At 35.2% G+C, this 15,402-nt stretch overlaps 2 protein-coding genes across 2 annotated transcripts; one reads left to right on the top strand and one right to left on the bottom strand.

Moving 5' to 3' along the window:
• Window positions 1–1,311: 1,311 nt before the first annotated feature.
• LOC142615419 (uncharacterized) lies at window positions 1,312–7,693 on the top strand. The gene is made up of 4 exons (XM_075788168.1): window positions 1,312–1,790; window positions 4,143–4,418; window positions 5,169–5,306; window positions 5,994–7,693. Exons 1-4 carry the CDS (start codon window positions 1,491–1,493, stop codon window positions 7,542–7,544), a joined length of 2,265 nt encoding a protein of 754 aa, XP_075644283.1. The 5' UTR covers window positions 1,312–1,490; the 3' UTR covers window positions 7,545–7,693.
• A 2,751-nt stretch (window positions 7,694–10,444) lies between these two features.
• LOC142641221 (uncharacterized) lies at window positions 10,445–14,074 on the bottom strand. Its single transcript, XM_075815625.1, has 8 exons — window positions 13,754–14,074; window positions 12,745–12,888; window positions 12,533–12,648; window positions 12,087–12,178; window positions 11,830–11,851; window positions 11,661–11,729; window positions 10,898–10,966; window positions 10,445–10,815 (listed from the first exon to the last, which is right to left on the bottom strand). Exons 1-8 carry the CDS (start codon window positions 13,965–13,967, stop codon window positions 10,735–10,737), a joined length of 807 nt encoding a protein of 268 aa, XP_075671740.1. The 5' UTR covers window positions 13,968–14,074; the 3' UTR covers window positions 10,445–10,734.
• Window positions 14,075–15,402: the final 1,328 nt, after the last annotated feature.

Consider the following 15,402-nt stretch of genomic DNA (forward strand, 5'->3'; position numbering starts at 1 on the left):
CACATATACATGAAGATATCAATAGATCATAGCACAATTAATTGAATTAAATAGAGAATATAATAAATCATAGCACAATTGAATGCACTTTATGTTTAAACTAGCCTCATCACATGCGCTTTATGCGTGCAATGAGGCTTTCTTTGTTTTTAGTGATAGTAGCACAAAAAAAAAATCTATGTTTTTTATTATATATATAATTTTTATTTTGAAAATTTAATTTATAAGTTAATAAATAAATTTGAAAATCAATAAGAGAGTGACCTTATTTTTTAAGCAATGTTTTAGTGAAAATTAGGGTTGTATTTATACTAGATTGTCCTTTAGTTTTGTCTCTACTTAAACATAGGAATGTAGGGTTGTATATATATATAATTTTTATTTTGAGAATTCAATTTATAAGTTGATAAATAAATTTGAAAATCAATAGGAGAGTGACCCGATTTTTTAGGCAATGTTTTAGTGGAAGTTATGGTTGCATTTATACGAGATTATCTTTTAGTTTTGTCTCTACTTAAACATGGGAATGTAGGGGTATTTTTTTTTTTTTAAATCCGGTCCAAATTGGGAAAACCCCTTAAATAATAGTATAAATGATATAATTTTATTTTTAATTTGAATTTTCTCTCTTTACATTTTAGGTTAATTTCAGTTTTAGTGTGGTTTTAAATTCAATTTCATACTTTGGCCCCTTTTAGTTTTTTTTTCTTATCAGCTTAAACTTTTGGTTTGTGAATTTAAACCATAATATTTATTATTACTTTTCTTTTTTCTATGCTTATTTTTCAAAAACATGTTTTTTTTTTTCTTTTTTGCAATTCAATAGTAGAAGAATGCAGTGTTTAAAGCCATAATATCTTAAAAAATATGCTAATTGAACTACATGATTGTTGACAAATAATCACGATTTAAATGTATGATTTGTTAATGATCTTGCTGTAAGTAAAACATAACATTTTGGATAATAGTTGAACAAATCCAATCTACCCAAATCCAATCAAATGGATAAAGTCTCATTATGGTTTCCAATATTTGAAAATTCAAACTTTTTTTTTGCCGAGAAAATTCAAACGTTCTAACACTTTTAAGTTATAACAACTGATATTTCAATTTATACGAAATTTCATTTTCATCCAAGACAGAAGGCGAGCCAAGATTTATTAGCCTTTTTTTTTATATTGACCCATCGATACTGACCCATCATTTTTAACCACCTTTTATTTATAGTATTTTATTTAACCGTAGTTAAAATATTAGTAAATCACAGTAAAACCATCCCAATAAATTCGCACCCCACTCTCTCTTGTCTCTGGCGCTCACTTCTTTCAAGTTTTTCTCTCTCATTCTCTCTCTCTCTCTCTCTCGAGCTTCGCATTTCCATTTCTCTCTCACAGACCCGCATGCGAGTCTTTCGCCCGAAGTTGCAGCCACAGTTTCGTACTACCTGACCTCGACCTCGACCTCCGCCACGTGTACCAAAACGCCATACAATGACTGTGTTCTCCGGGAAACAGGTTTTTCCGGTGGACTACGAGGCCGAAGTTTCGCAACGCCTTCTAGAAGCTTCGCTCTCCGGCGATCTGAAGTCGGCGTTGGAGCTCATCGCCGATCCGTATGTCGACGTCAACTTCGTCGGCGCCGTGTCCCTGAAAAGCAGGAAGGCCGAGGTGATACCTTGCGACGAATCGGCGAGTCAGGTCCGAGTCGAGTACAACGAGTTCAAGACTGACGTCACCGCTTTGTTCCTCGCCGTACACTCCGGCAACGTCTCCCTCGTGAAGAAGCTACTGGTAACTCACTCTCACTCAAGCTTGAGTTTTTCATTTTTATTTTTTAAAACTGTTTCATTCGCATTGTTGATTCTCACTGAGTGAAACTGTTTTCTGTGTTTTGAAAAATATTGAAAGTTTTTTGTTTTAGTGATCAAATTTGAGATCCGCTTCTGTTTTTAATTTTGAAAATTTTCTCTTTTGTAAAGTGTTCTGTTTTGTTTTTGAAAATGTTGACAGTGTTTCTCCTTGCATTTTAGTTATTCAGATTGAGATTTATGGTTTTTTGTATTCTCATTGCTGGTTCTCACTGATTCCAAAGTTTTTTATGCTTATTTGAGAACAGTCCAAGTGTTTTTAATTTTACGTGTGATTCAAAGTTTTCATTTTTACTGGTTTTCAAGCATATTATACGTGAAATTTAAAGCTTCTATCACTATTTTATTTTATTTTTTTGAAAAATTTGAGCATACTTGACTTTTTCTTATATCTGCTCCTTAATTATTGTGAACATTTAGGTATAGTATTAAGATTCGTTTTAATTAAGCTTTAAATCTTAAAGCAATGCTTTGGGAAAGCTAAGGTTTGAAATTTGAATCACTACACTAAGATTTTGGGCATTAAAGTTGTTTATGTCTGTCTCTACTCTTTTAGGATTCATAGTCTTTAATGCTGGTCCCCAACATAAAATGCCTCATTATCGCTCATTAATGTAAACATGGGCTGGGTTCGAATCCAATTCTTGATTTTTTTTAAAAAAAAATTTATAATATGATAATTACAATGGTGCGGGATTTGAACTCTAACGTTTTCGTAGTTGCTAGTTGAGCGCTTGATATTTTAAAATATTGTGGCATGTTAATTTGCTCTTTTATCTTTAGTTTGTGTGGGACCGTGGGGCCTGTCACTCTGATTATTTACGTGAACTTTAAGACTCTGTTTGTGTGATCAATTTAGCTGCTCATGTAATTAAATGTGTTGGTGAAGCATTGTGATTAAGTGGTCAGTACTTTAATGTAGCTTTTTCTATTGGTTAGGTCGAAAATACAGAAGCAATAAAACAATTTTTCTCAACCATCAGAGCGGAGTCATGGACTTCTGTCATAGCTGTTACACATATAATGCCAATATTCTAGAATGTTTTTCTGAATGGTCTGTATTTACTGAAGTTTGTTGATGATTTTGATCCTTAATTGTTTTGTATTTTTAACTGTTGTAGATTATAGAAACCCGAACTGTTGGTATTCATGTTCTGTTAAGCATTGACTGGCAGTTGGGTTTTTATTAGATCTATTCATCTACGGTTTTTCTTTTCTTTTTTACTTATGGGAAATGAAAATTTCTATTTTTCTTTAATATGTGTAAATGGAATATTTTTTTTTTTTTTTTGGGATAACTTGATAATTAGGGGAGGGGGAATTTGATCTCTTTATGTCTCAATTGAAAACATTGGAAGTGGCAATTGGAAGAGTTCAATTATTTTGACAGCATAGTGATCTTTTGCTTAGGTTGCTATGGTAGTATGTCAACTATCGTCCACAAAACTTTGTACAAATTACTGTTAAAACTTCTATTCATGCGTAAGCACAAAAAAATTTGATGATCTCATGGTCCTCTTACTTCCTTGTCATGTGTTGCATCTTGTTACAAAACATATACAGTAGGGCTGTTATTGTGAGTGTTGATATTTCTCTATTGCTTGTGCAATTATTTATTTAATATTGGATGTTCTGCTTTTCTTTTAGTTTTATATAGTAAATGTGTGTAATTCGAGGTAGAGTAAATATTCAACGTTGTGGCCCAGTCATTCCTATTGTTTATCCTCTTACTGTGCTACTGTATTTCATAATTAGAGTTGATCATAAAACAATAAAAAGGCATCAACTGGCCTATCATAAAAAGGTAGGTATGTATTCTCAGATCCAATTACACCCACCTCCCTTCCCTCCGTGACTGAAAAAAAAAAAAGAGTATCCAAGGAAGAGATGAAAGGAGAGATAATTAGATATAACCTTTTTGGTTTGATCAGTATTAATCAGTATTAATCAGTCCTTAGTGCCCATATTTAGTTGTTTCTAACCTTTGGCCAGAGCAGGATAAGTACATAAAGGTACACATATGATACATCCCCCTTTCTTATTAAAGGCTTTATGTACTGCCTAATGAAATATTCATACTTAGCTCACCACTTCAGATTTGTTCCCCATTTTGTCTGCTTGTGGCATTACTTTCTGTAATAATGAAGAACCCAAAATGCTTAACATTCTTAGAGATTTTGAGAAAATAAAAATAGAAAAATGAGTGTATTGTCTTCTTGTGGAGTCTTGTCAATGGCTTTATAATGTACTAAGGATTGGCACTTCTAAATGACAGAGCATTGGAGCTGATGTGAATCAGAAACTCTTCAGGGGCTTCGCGACAACGGCAGCAGTGAGGGAGGGCTACCTTGAGATTCTTGATATCTTACTTAAAGCTGGGGCATCACAGCCAGCTTGTGAAGAGGCTCTGCTGGAGGCCAGCTGCCATGGTCATGCAAGGCTTGTGGAGCTGCTTATGGGCTCTGATCTGATCCGGCCCCATATTGCTGTGCATGCTCTTGTCACAGCATGCTGCAGTGGGTTTGTGGATGTAGTAGACACTCTCATGAAGGTAAAACTTTGTATTCATATTGGGCTGTTAATTGCCAACTTTTTAGATATTACTGTAGACCATTGTAGAGAAACAGAAATGAGCGTTATATGGTGCTTTTAATGTCACTTTATATTTTTATATTTTTGTTATTTTTATTTAGATATAAGTTAAAAATTCTACTCTAGCCTAATCTAAGTGTATATGTGTTGGAGACTTAAAACCGGAGACTTGAACCTTGACTCTTACCTCCCACACCTCACAAACATTTATACTTACGGAGCGTCCATCGTATCAAGGGTGTCACTTTATATTAACTGTGCCTCACACACACATATATATTAGTTATTAAATATATATACTGTTACTCTCCCTCTACACAGTTCACCTGTGTATAATATGGGGCTTACTTGGCAGTTGTAACACACCAATGTGTTTTTAGCTTTCTTGGTAAGTTTGGCTTCTTGAAATTTAGATGTGTCACTGACAAACTTTTCAACCCTTGTAAAAAATGTCGTACCTAGTATACAATACTCTCACTTTTGCTTGGTTTGGGAGAGGTGGTTGGTAGGCTAATAAAATTGAGAGCCTCTCATTACAAAGATGTCCTTTTCTTTTTCATGTTGCGTGGGAATACATTTCTCTCATTTTATTGCAATGTGTGACAAGAGTCCTTTCACGTGGTCAATTAATATTATTGAATCTCCTCTATGTTTTATTGGAAGTTGTTTGATTTATCTCGTTGACATGATTGTCCTTGCTTAATGGCAGTGTGGTGTGGATGCCAGTGCAGCTGACCGGGTCCTGCTTCGGTCATCTAAGCCTTCTGTTCACATGAATGTTGACTCTACTGCACTTGCTGCTGCTGTGGTTAGTAGGCAGGCCCCCATCGTCCGTTTGCTGCTCCAGGTGAGTTTTGTAAGGGTCACTATTAATTATTAGAACAAACAGGCACAGGGTTTTGTGGGCTCCCTTCTTTTGCAGATAATTCCTTACTCTTACTGTGCTTACACCTCATAAGTGTACCAATCAAGTGAAATTGACCTTTAATATCAAACAAAATAGTAGTGTAAGCATTTGCATATGACCCTGAATGGGTTTTTTGGGTTGGGGTGGGGGAAGCTGGGGCCAAAAGATGACGAAAACTATCATGATTAGTCTCTTACTTGTAAGTCTGTAGTCTGTTTGGCTCATTAAATGGGTAGGTCCCTCTGTGATGTTGGTATAGTAAATATTACAGCTGGATGGCAAGCCAGTGCGAATGTCTGTAATGCTTGGGGTGGGAGAAGAGAATATGATGAAAATTTTCGTCATTTGTCTCAAATTCATAAGTCTGTTAGAACCATTAAAGGTGTAGGTCCCTCTGTGATGTTGATGAAGTAGCCATTACAGCTGGATCTGTACCTGCGAATGACAAGCCAATGCTTTACATTTCTAGAGCTGCATGAGAATTTGGCTATATTCATACTTTGTGATAGGATCTGTACTGCAGATTCTGTATTGGATAAGATAGTGACAGACTCAATACTGTTTTTTCTTTTAATATTTGTTTTCTTCTCCTCACCTTGATCTGTTTCCTAAAATGGAAAAAAACAGGCTGGAGCTAGGACGGACACCAAAGTGAAGTTGGGTGCATGGACTTGGGACATGGCTACAGGGGAAGAATTTCGAGTAGGTGCAGGGTTGGCAGAGCCTTATGCCATCACCTGGTGTGCAGTGGAGTATTTTGAAGTGAGTGGTGCAATTCTGCGCATGCTCCTACAACAAAACTCTTCTGATTTTCCTCATTATGGAAGAACACTTCTTCACCACGCTATCCTTTGTGGCAATGAAGGAGCTGTTAAGGTGCTCTTAAGTTGTGGTGCCAATGTAGAATGCCTTGTTAAGACAACCAAGAAAATTGAGTTTCGCCCTATACACATGGCTGCTCGTCTTGGATTATCAACCATTCTTCAATACCTAATTGACTCTGGTTGTGATCTAAACTCAAAAACAGATTGTGGTGACACGGCCTTGATGGTCTGTGCAAAATATAAGCATCAAGAGTGTCTCAGAGTGTTGGCCAAGGCTGGTGCTGACTTTGGCTTGGTCAATGTTGTTGGTCAGTCTGCAAGTTTAATTGCTGGATCAAACCGGTGGTCCCTTGGTTTTCAACAAGCAGTATTAGATGTAATCAAAACTCGAAAGATACCAAGATCCAGCAGTATGTCTGTTTTCTGTCCACTAATATTTGCAGCCCAAGCTGGTGATGTTCAGGCTTTGGAAATTCTGATCAGTTGGGGAAGATTTAATCTTGATTATCAGGACGAAAATGGCTTGTCAGCAGTCATGATTACTGCTTTGAAGGGTCATGTTGAAGCATTCAGGTTGCTGGTCTATGCAGGGGCTGATGTAAAGCTGCACAACAAATCTGGCGAAACTGCAATCACCTTATCTGAGTTAAATCAGAACCGTGACTTGTTTGAGAAGGTAATGCTAGAATTTGCCCTAGAAAAGGGCAATCGCAATGCAGGAGGGTTCTATGCTTTACATTGTGCTGCTCGACGTGGTGACTTGGATGTGGCTAGATTGCTTACTAGTAGAGGCTATGATGTAAATGTCCCTGATGGGGATGGCTATACTCCACTCATGTTAGCTGCCAAGGAAGGCCATGGCTCAATGTGTGAGCTTTTGATCTCACATGGGGCCATGTGCGATATTAAGAATGCTAGAGGTGAAACTGCCCTCTCACTTGCAAGGAAAATTGTTGGCAGGAAAAATGATGCAGAGCATGTGTTACTAGATGAGCTTGCACGCAAGTTAGTATTGGGCGGTGCCCTTGTACAAAAGCACACTAAGGGAGGCAAAGGAAGTCCACATGAAAAGGAGATGAGAATGGTGGGGTCTGCAGGGGTGTTGCAATGGGGGAAGTCAAGCCAGAGAAATGTGATTTGTCGGGATGCTGAGGTCGGGCCTAGTCATGCCTTCAGGAAGAATAGGAAGAGTAAGGGTGATGCTGACGAACCTGGTATTTTTAGGGTGGTGACTTCCAACAAGAAGGAGGTGCATTTTGTGTGCGAGGGTGGGTATGAAACAGCTGAACTTTGGGTGAGGGGTATAAAGCTTGTGACCGAAGAGGTTATTTTTGGTAAGCGGAAGGAAACATAGTTTGAAGTAGGCAGTATATATAGATGTTTGGAGGAATACTTCATCTTGAAGTATGTTAAATCCTGTTTTTAAATTGTAAAGGTTTTGGTTCCCAGTAGTTGTAAATTAGTTCACCTTTCTCAAGTGAAAATTTGTTACATTTTGAGCCAGCTCTTCAGCGAGGACTTGAAATTTTTGACAAATCTCAAACCTAAGCCTGAGTGTAAATTGAGTATGAGTCTAACTTTTGAGTAATTATTAGGTACTTTCAAAGCACGGTGACAAGATACTTCCTCACACATTAATGGTGGATTTAATTAGTAGGATCAACCATAAATGTGAGAGGAGAGAATACTAATTCTGGGACATCTAAAAATATTCCCTAACTTCCTCCTATTGCTCTAACTAGACTTGCCGAGGTTGTTTTCCTCATTTTTTTCAATCTTTTTTATAGGTCATATCTTTTTTAGCATAAAAAATATTTCGGAAAATATTTATCTCATTTCATCTTCTAAATTAGTTCATTTTTCTCATGTTTGGGATGGTTTGTTGTGGCATAAAACATTTTATGGAAAATGTCATTTTCCTTATCCTGAAAACGTTCCCCTTTAAACAACCAAAATGACCCCAAAAAAAAATTGCCTCTAAAACCATTGAAACGATGAAAATACCTTCTAAAATTTCCAAAATGACCACAATATGTCTCAAAATTTCTAGAATCACCTCCAATCTGTTAAAGGTCACACACCCCCAAAAAAAAAAAAAAACTAAGTGCCATTTTGGACGTTTCAAGTATTTGTATGTTATGCATCTGAATGTTCAAGTTTAGTTTTCAAATGCACTAAATGAATATATAATTTTTTTTATGTTACAGCTGAATTAAAAATTTGGGCAAACTTAATGGTGTGTAAATTTGTAATTTACATATATTATTATTCTTTAGAAGACATATTCTTTATGAAGTTGGTGAGAATGTTCATAAAAAAAAAATGAAGTTGGTGAGAATAAACATTTACTTATTATTTATAAACATAATGAATATGAACATTTTGAACCAATAAATTTTGAAAAAATCAAAACAATTAGTAAAAAAAAAAAACATAACAAAATATACTCGTAATAATTACTTACCCATCTCTTTAGCTAAAAAATTTTTACATTGAAATAAACGGAGCTATGCTTTAAAATTTACTTACCCAAAAAGGGAAAATTTAACCCTAGAGACTAGGGGCATGTGTGACTTCAATTACAATGGGATTATGATTTTTCTTAATCCACCCCAAACGCTTCAAATTGAGAAATTTCCAATCCATACCAAGTCATAGTAACTCTAGAACAAATACATTGGGTGAGTTGTGTTAATTTTGGCTGACAGGTTGAGACTCTTTTGTTAGGCCAAATAATAAAAAAGGATTAGTATTAACTTTGTAAACCTAATATTTCAAAAATATTATTATAATTTAACAATTAGACATTGTGTTTCAATTTAATGAAAACTAAGTATCATAATACAATAATAAATCAAATTAACACATTTAAAAAATCCATATTTTTTAAAACTATTAATACCATGGGTTGGATTGGGTACTTAGATTAAAAATGTTGCTTACACGAACTGGGTACAATCCAAGTTAAGAAAAATATTTATAACCCGTGCCAACCCAACCCTTCAATCAACAAGCAGAAAGAACAAGAAAAAAAAGTGTTAGATTTGTAACCTTAATGGTGACACGTTTGTAGTTTCCTTGATTTGATATGTCCATAAGGCTGGCCAAACCTTATTTCATTTGCCATCAAGCTTCAAATGGATTAAGATCCTCAAGAATTTTAAAGTAACTTCATTATAGAGTTCTTAAAATCATATCTATTTATTTTGAAATGAATTGATTGGATTTTATCACATCATCAAATTGACTCTTATCGATTTGATATCTATTTAAATTGTTAATGATGTGGTAAAATTTAATCCATTCATTTCAAAATAAATGAAAGAAACGTAGAAACCCAAGTGGAAGAAATGGGTTTTAAGAGAATGGTTTTGAAAAAATGACCTTCAAAATATACAAAATCATTCTCTTCAAAGCCCATTTCAAGTGTGTTCTCGCCCCACTCCCACCCCTCTCCCACTTTTTGTTTTGTTTTGTTAGAGGTTGCCTCCAAACGGGTTTGGACTTTGTAGAAAATTTTTTCTAACGCACTATGGAACAATTCATTAAATTATCCATGTAATGTTTGCCATGTGACCTATTTATTGAGTCATATGACTTGTTTAGTAATACACGTTGATGGCTTTATGAATCTTCTTGGAGTGAATTGAAGGAGATTTCTTCAAACTTGATTGGAGGAAAACTTTGTCCTGGATAGAGGCTTTGTAATTTTGTTCCTTGACATTATCAACAACAACCAAAAAACAAAAAACCACAGCTGCTCCAACAAATACTCAACAAGATTGGGACCGACGCAATTTGAATTGCAGTTGAGGTCATAAGTATGCGCTGGAACCAAATAGCAAATCATATCTTGAAATGGTTTAACTGTTCAAGGCAAATGTTTGCAAGCATGAAGCATGAATTGAATCAATGGACACATCCTTTATTACGTCATTTTTCACAACTATCCTATCTTATGTGGCGAACTGTGACTAGTTGCTTATCATTTTTACATGTACTCACTACTTTTTCTCCACCGCTTGCAATCTCTCACATCAAAGTTGTGACAAAGTTATGGCTCAAAAGGTTGTAGTCCTAGATTTTCTTGGTGGCTTATTTATGTAGCCAAATTTACTGCATGTTAAGTCCAACTACTATGAAAAAGAATGCTATAAGCACCGCCTAATATGCCAAATCTAGATAGTCAGATGCCCCAGATGGGTTACAACATTTGAGGTTCATGTCCTTTTTAAATCATTGGCAATGCCTCCAGGCTCCAGAAAATTTTCCAAAGCTCTTACAAATATAAATGAAAATATTTGTCCCATCTAAAATGTTTTAAATGATTTTTTACTGAAACTGCCATCTAGCTGCAAATGCGATGGACGATTTCCACTGACCTCAAATATATTTAACTATAAAAGAAACAGGGCATAAGCTCACTTTATCATGGAATCAAGCACCAAGTCTTCTGATATCAAGGGATAGTCACAAAGATGGAGATTTTTAAAAGCCGTGTACTCCTGCAAAATAAATTCAGAGTGCAGATGGGACACTGCATCTCAGCCTCCAGTAATCTCCTTCTCCTTTGCCTTACACATATCCTCTGCAGACTTGACAAACTTTTTGGTCAACTCATCAACCTGGGAAAAAGAAGGGTCAGATAACACTCAAAACATTGTAAAACTGATCCACTGTTTTAGCTGTAATTAGCTTAGAACTCACTTCCTTCTCCAATTTTTTTACATCATCCTTCGGGGCATGTGAATACAATTTCTTTGCTGTATCCATTGCCTGTGAAACCAATAAACAATCTGCTTAGGCACAATAAACATTAAAAACACTGGACCATTTCACAACAATGCATAGAATCAATCATTATCCCTATCTATAATGGCACTCCTAGTCTTGTTGCCGCACAAAACTACTGACAGTGTTTTGCACTTCAATACTTGCCACAATACATTTTATTATGAATTCACCATGCTAGACACCTAAGAGGCTAGACATTGTCTACTGAAATTTTAAAGATCATCCACTAAAACTGAGGTGCCGGATAAATAAATGTGAACCATCTAGACCTCGAGTGTAAAAATTTTTCAGTGGAACAGCAAAATCACACTTGAGACAAATTGAGTTGTCAAGTATGATATAGTTCTAATATCAGAAAGTAAAGAATAAGGTCAACCAATTCTTCACTCCCTCCACCAAACCAACCTCTGGCTAGCTAATGCTTGATGATTCTAGGCTGAAAGACAGTAAGGGAGTGAAGAAGTTTGATATTTTTGAAATGAGATGGGCTATTTAACAAGATATAAACCTGCCACCGAAGCACACAGTGATACAGACAAGGTGCTCAGATGACCATAACAACCTCATACCTCATTCTTGTTGATGTTTGAATAGCGGGGGGGAGCAAGTATAAACATTGTTTAATAATACTCCTGAAATCTAAACATAAAGAAAATAATAATAATTACTGCCATACCTTCTGGCGAGCCCTTCTTATACTTTGTCTGGCATCTTCACAAGACTTGGTAACCACCTTACACACAGCCTGGTAGATACAATATAGTGGTCATAATAGTGCAGAGATGAAAAAGTAAAAGAAAATGAAACAAATAAATAAATGAAAGGAAGGGTAATAATTGGCTTACCTGTATATGCTCTTTTGTCAATCTGGTCATTGCAGAGCATAAAAAATGTAAATGTCAATCAATATTTGCATAGATTGAATAAGCTTTATCATGGAAAATACTTACGCATCATTATTTAAACAAAGATCTTAAAATATTGAATCAACCAAAAACACAATTGTCTAAAGCCAAATACTTTTAATAGCCATTATCAGCAAATGGGCTGCTTATTGGACAAGGAAAGAGGCAGTGTGAGATTAAATAGACTGACTACTTACGGTGGAATAACTGCAATCAATCGCTCACCATCCACTTTGGGACTTAAGCCTAATGGAGAAGCAACAATGGCGCTCTCTAACTTTTTAATGGTCTGCATAAAACAGGCACTACCACTTAAATGAGTCTTTCAAACTGGGACTGTTTAGATATGAGCACCAATCAGCATGTCAAAAATAAAAAATAAAAAATTAAGGCTCGTATTGTGCAAAGCAGATTAAAGAAAATGAACTAAATTCAATCATTTAAACTTAATACAACTGATATAGAAAATTTTCATCCTGATCGCAAGATCCACAGATTTGATTTGAAGAATCAATGACTGTTAAATAGTATCGGACTCTAGACCATGGAATAGTATAGGAAACAAACAATTACATATGCTAATGAAGAAACACTAGAATTGAAACAAATAGAAAACTTGTTAAGTATAGTTTTTGTTCATTACATTTGGATCATAAGGATTTACTGATAATGTCTTGGAATCCATGACCGAAACAACAGCTAAGTGGCTCAAGGGCATCTTTACACCATCAAGTTCAACAATAATGTGGTCAAGCATTCCTGTAGAGACATTCTCACTCATAACTGTGTCAATAAATCTAACAAACATGATAAGAAAATAAACAAAAACTAACAAATAGCAATGGCTTAATGTACCTGGAGATGCCCTTCCTGTTCTTAGTTTGTTCAACTCTCCTGATAATGCAGCAATTGCTGCCTCCATCATTGAGGTAGCATTTGCCTTAATAGTAGGCCCAATATCAGGTGAAACTTCAATAGTGCTCACAGCATCATCATCCTCTAAATGGTGGAAAAAAAAAACATTTTAATGGAATAGTGCTTATAACTCTGCAAAAGGCTAACATGCGGTTCATATAAAGCTATACAATTTCTGTATTTCTTGCGAAAAGAATCCCTTCAGCCAAGCTCAGTAGTGCAATCAACAAAAAGCTTCACTTAAAATATTTCATAAATAGTATCTCACAAAGCATACTAGCAATTGAACTCTATAGTCTATCCCATGGAAACAATAACCTTTGCATAACACCGAATTATAATTTGTGACTTCTTGTTTCTTTATACCAGTTAGAAAAACTTTCCCAATATAGAGAAAACAAAAAAAGTATTCAAAAATTCACTTACAAAAACCACCTTAAACTATCCCCTGATTTACAATGTGCCCCTTTAATGTTAGAACTCAGCAACCAACCCCCCTAACTTCATTGAAAATTAGGAATAGTTTATGTTAAATGGAAGACAGTTTCCATCAAATAAACCTTAACTTTACTCCCAAACACTCCAAATTTTTGTAAACCCTCTAAACAGACGGAAATTAATAAAATCGAGCTAAGTCAGAGGGTTGATTGCGCAGCTTAAAAGTCTAGAACCACATTATAAACCATGTAATAGTTTAATATGTGGTTTTTGTGTGTTTGCACGCGCAATTTACCAAAAATCATATAAAAAGCACTAAAAACAAAGAAGATCATGCTTGATAAAAAGACAGAAATGAAATCTCATCACAACCCTTTTGATTTTCAGTCAAAATGGAATAACCCAAATAGGAAAACACGCATTTCATTCAATCATTTTGCTTTACAAAGCACAAAACAAAAACAAAAATTGCCACAAAAACTCAACAGAGAGAAAGAGAGAAAAAGGGTACTTGATTTGCGTCCTTTGGCGAAGCCTCTGCGAGAATGTGTGAGGAAATGAAGTGTGGTGGGAAGAGTGAGAGCATGAATGTTGGTGCTGGAGTTGTTGTTGTTGTTGTGGGCACTGTTAATGAGTTGATGAGAAAGGTCGCCGCCGTGGAAGGTGGAGCTGCGGAGGAGAAGGAGGTTCCGATGAGAGAATGCGCGTCTCAGAATTATCGACATGCCTCTTCACTCTCTACGCTTTCATGCTCTTCTTCTTCTTCTTCTTCTTCTTTTGTTTTAGGGTTTTAGAATTTTCTGATAAACCCCTTAGCCCATTGTGCTGTGCTGACTGTGAAACGACGACGTAAGACTTGGGAAAGAGAAAGACCCATAAAGTAGGGGCTTGTTTGGTAATGTTATTCTAGTAATATAGCTTGTATTTTTTGAAAATACTTGTAATGAAAAAGTGCATAGAAATATGTATAATGTTGTTTAACGCTCCGTTTGTTTCAATGGAAAATTTTGTGTAAAGATAATTTTTCATGTTTTCTAGTGTTTGGTAGCATAAAAAAAAATGAGCAAAGGAAAACTATTTTTTGCTAATATAAAAAATATGATTTATTTTTAGAGATTGTTTTTCATTAAATTATTATTATTTGTAAAACAACTCTATCTCACAGTAAGCTATATAAGAAAAGTTAGAAAATGAGATAGTTTTATAGAAAATGTTTCTTGAAAAATGACTCGTTTTTTAAAAATATCATTGCTGAAACAAATAAAGCGTAAGTTTAACCACTGAAAACTGTTGTTTAAAATACACTACCAAACATCCCCTGGATGTTTCTAAGCCCAAGTGGATTTACACCACCAGTGACTTTGGACAAAACTTATGTACAGTACATTAGATACTGTTCTTTAGGTTCCCCTCTTCAAATTCTGTCATGTGGCTACTTTACTTGAAAAATACACTTTCATTCATTAAAAAAAACCACATGAAAAAATCTTAAAAGAATAACATAAGAAACAACACCTAAGTACTATATATAAGTCTTGCTCAAATATAGGCCCATTATGAAGTGGACTCTCCATTGGAATTGCCCACAGTGTCAAGTGCCCAAACCTAAACCTCTTTTACTAAAGGCACAATTATACTTTCTCACCATAAAACTATCATCCCATTTACACTTAATTTTTTGAACTATTAAAAAGTACTATTGGCCCCTAACGTTTCATTTGTTTTGGTGTTAAGTTAATTGGTTTTTGGACTTAAATTGAGTTAAAGTTAATAACAAAAAACGGTAGGATAGTGTAATGTCTACTAACTATATAAAAAGAATGAAAAATCTACGGTAACATTTGATTTAGTTAATTTGATAACCAAAAACCCACCGTTTCATGTGTTTTATTTAGTATGACAATTAAGTTTAAAAGAAAGAGAGAACCAACAAATCACAACACTTATCTCCTGTTGTGGTTCCCCAAAAGTACAAAACTCATCGTTTTTGTGGGAAAGAAAAGCAAGTTGGGCACTCAAGCAAAGAGTACGAATTTTCGTATTCTTCTGACAAACTCGTCAGATAATAGAAAGAATGAGTAATTGAGATGAGTACACATGCGTTGTCGGTGCAATTAGTACAGATTTGGTGAGATAAGACTCAGTGACATAGGGAGGAGG

Source organism: Castanea sativa, chromosome 1 (genome assembly GCF_040712315.1).
Source record: "Castanea sativa cultivar Marrone di Chiusa Pesio chromosome 1, ASM4071231v1".
NCBI lineage: Eukaryota > Viridiplantae > Streptophyta > Magnoliopsida > Fagales > Fagaceae > Castanea > Castanea sativa.

Coding starts and splice junctions, on each gene's coding strand:
- LOC142615419 (XM_075788168.1), top strand. CDS start 1,491: ATGACTGTGTTCTCCGGGAAACAGGTTTTTCCGGTGGACTACGAGGCC. Junction 1,791..4,142: donor CCCTCGTGAAGAAGCTACTG/GTAACTCACTCT, acceptor TCTAAATGACAG/AGCATTGGAGCTGATGTGAA. Junction 4,419..5,168: donor TAGTAGACACTCTCATGAAG/GTAAAACTTTGT, acceptor GCTTAATGGCAG/TGTGGTGTGGATGCCAGTGC.
- LOC142641221 (XM_075815625.1), bottom strand. CDS start 13,967: ATGTCGATAATTCTGAGACGCGCATTCTCTCATCGGAACCTCCTTCTC. Junction 12,649..12,744: donor AACAGGAAGGGCATCTCCAG/GTACATTAAGCC, acceptor ATGTCTCTACAG/GAATGCTTGACCACATTATT. Junction 11,730..11,829: donor TGACAAAAGAGCATATACAG/GTAAGCCAATTA, acceptor TGTATCTACCAG/GCTGTGTGTAAGGTGGTTAC.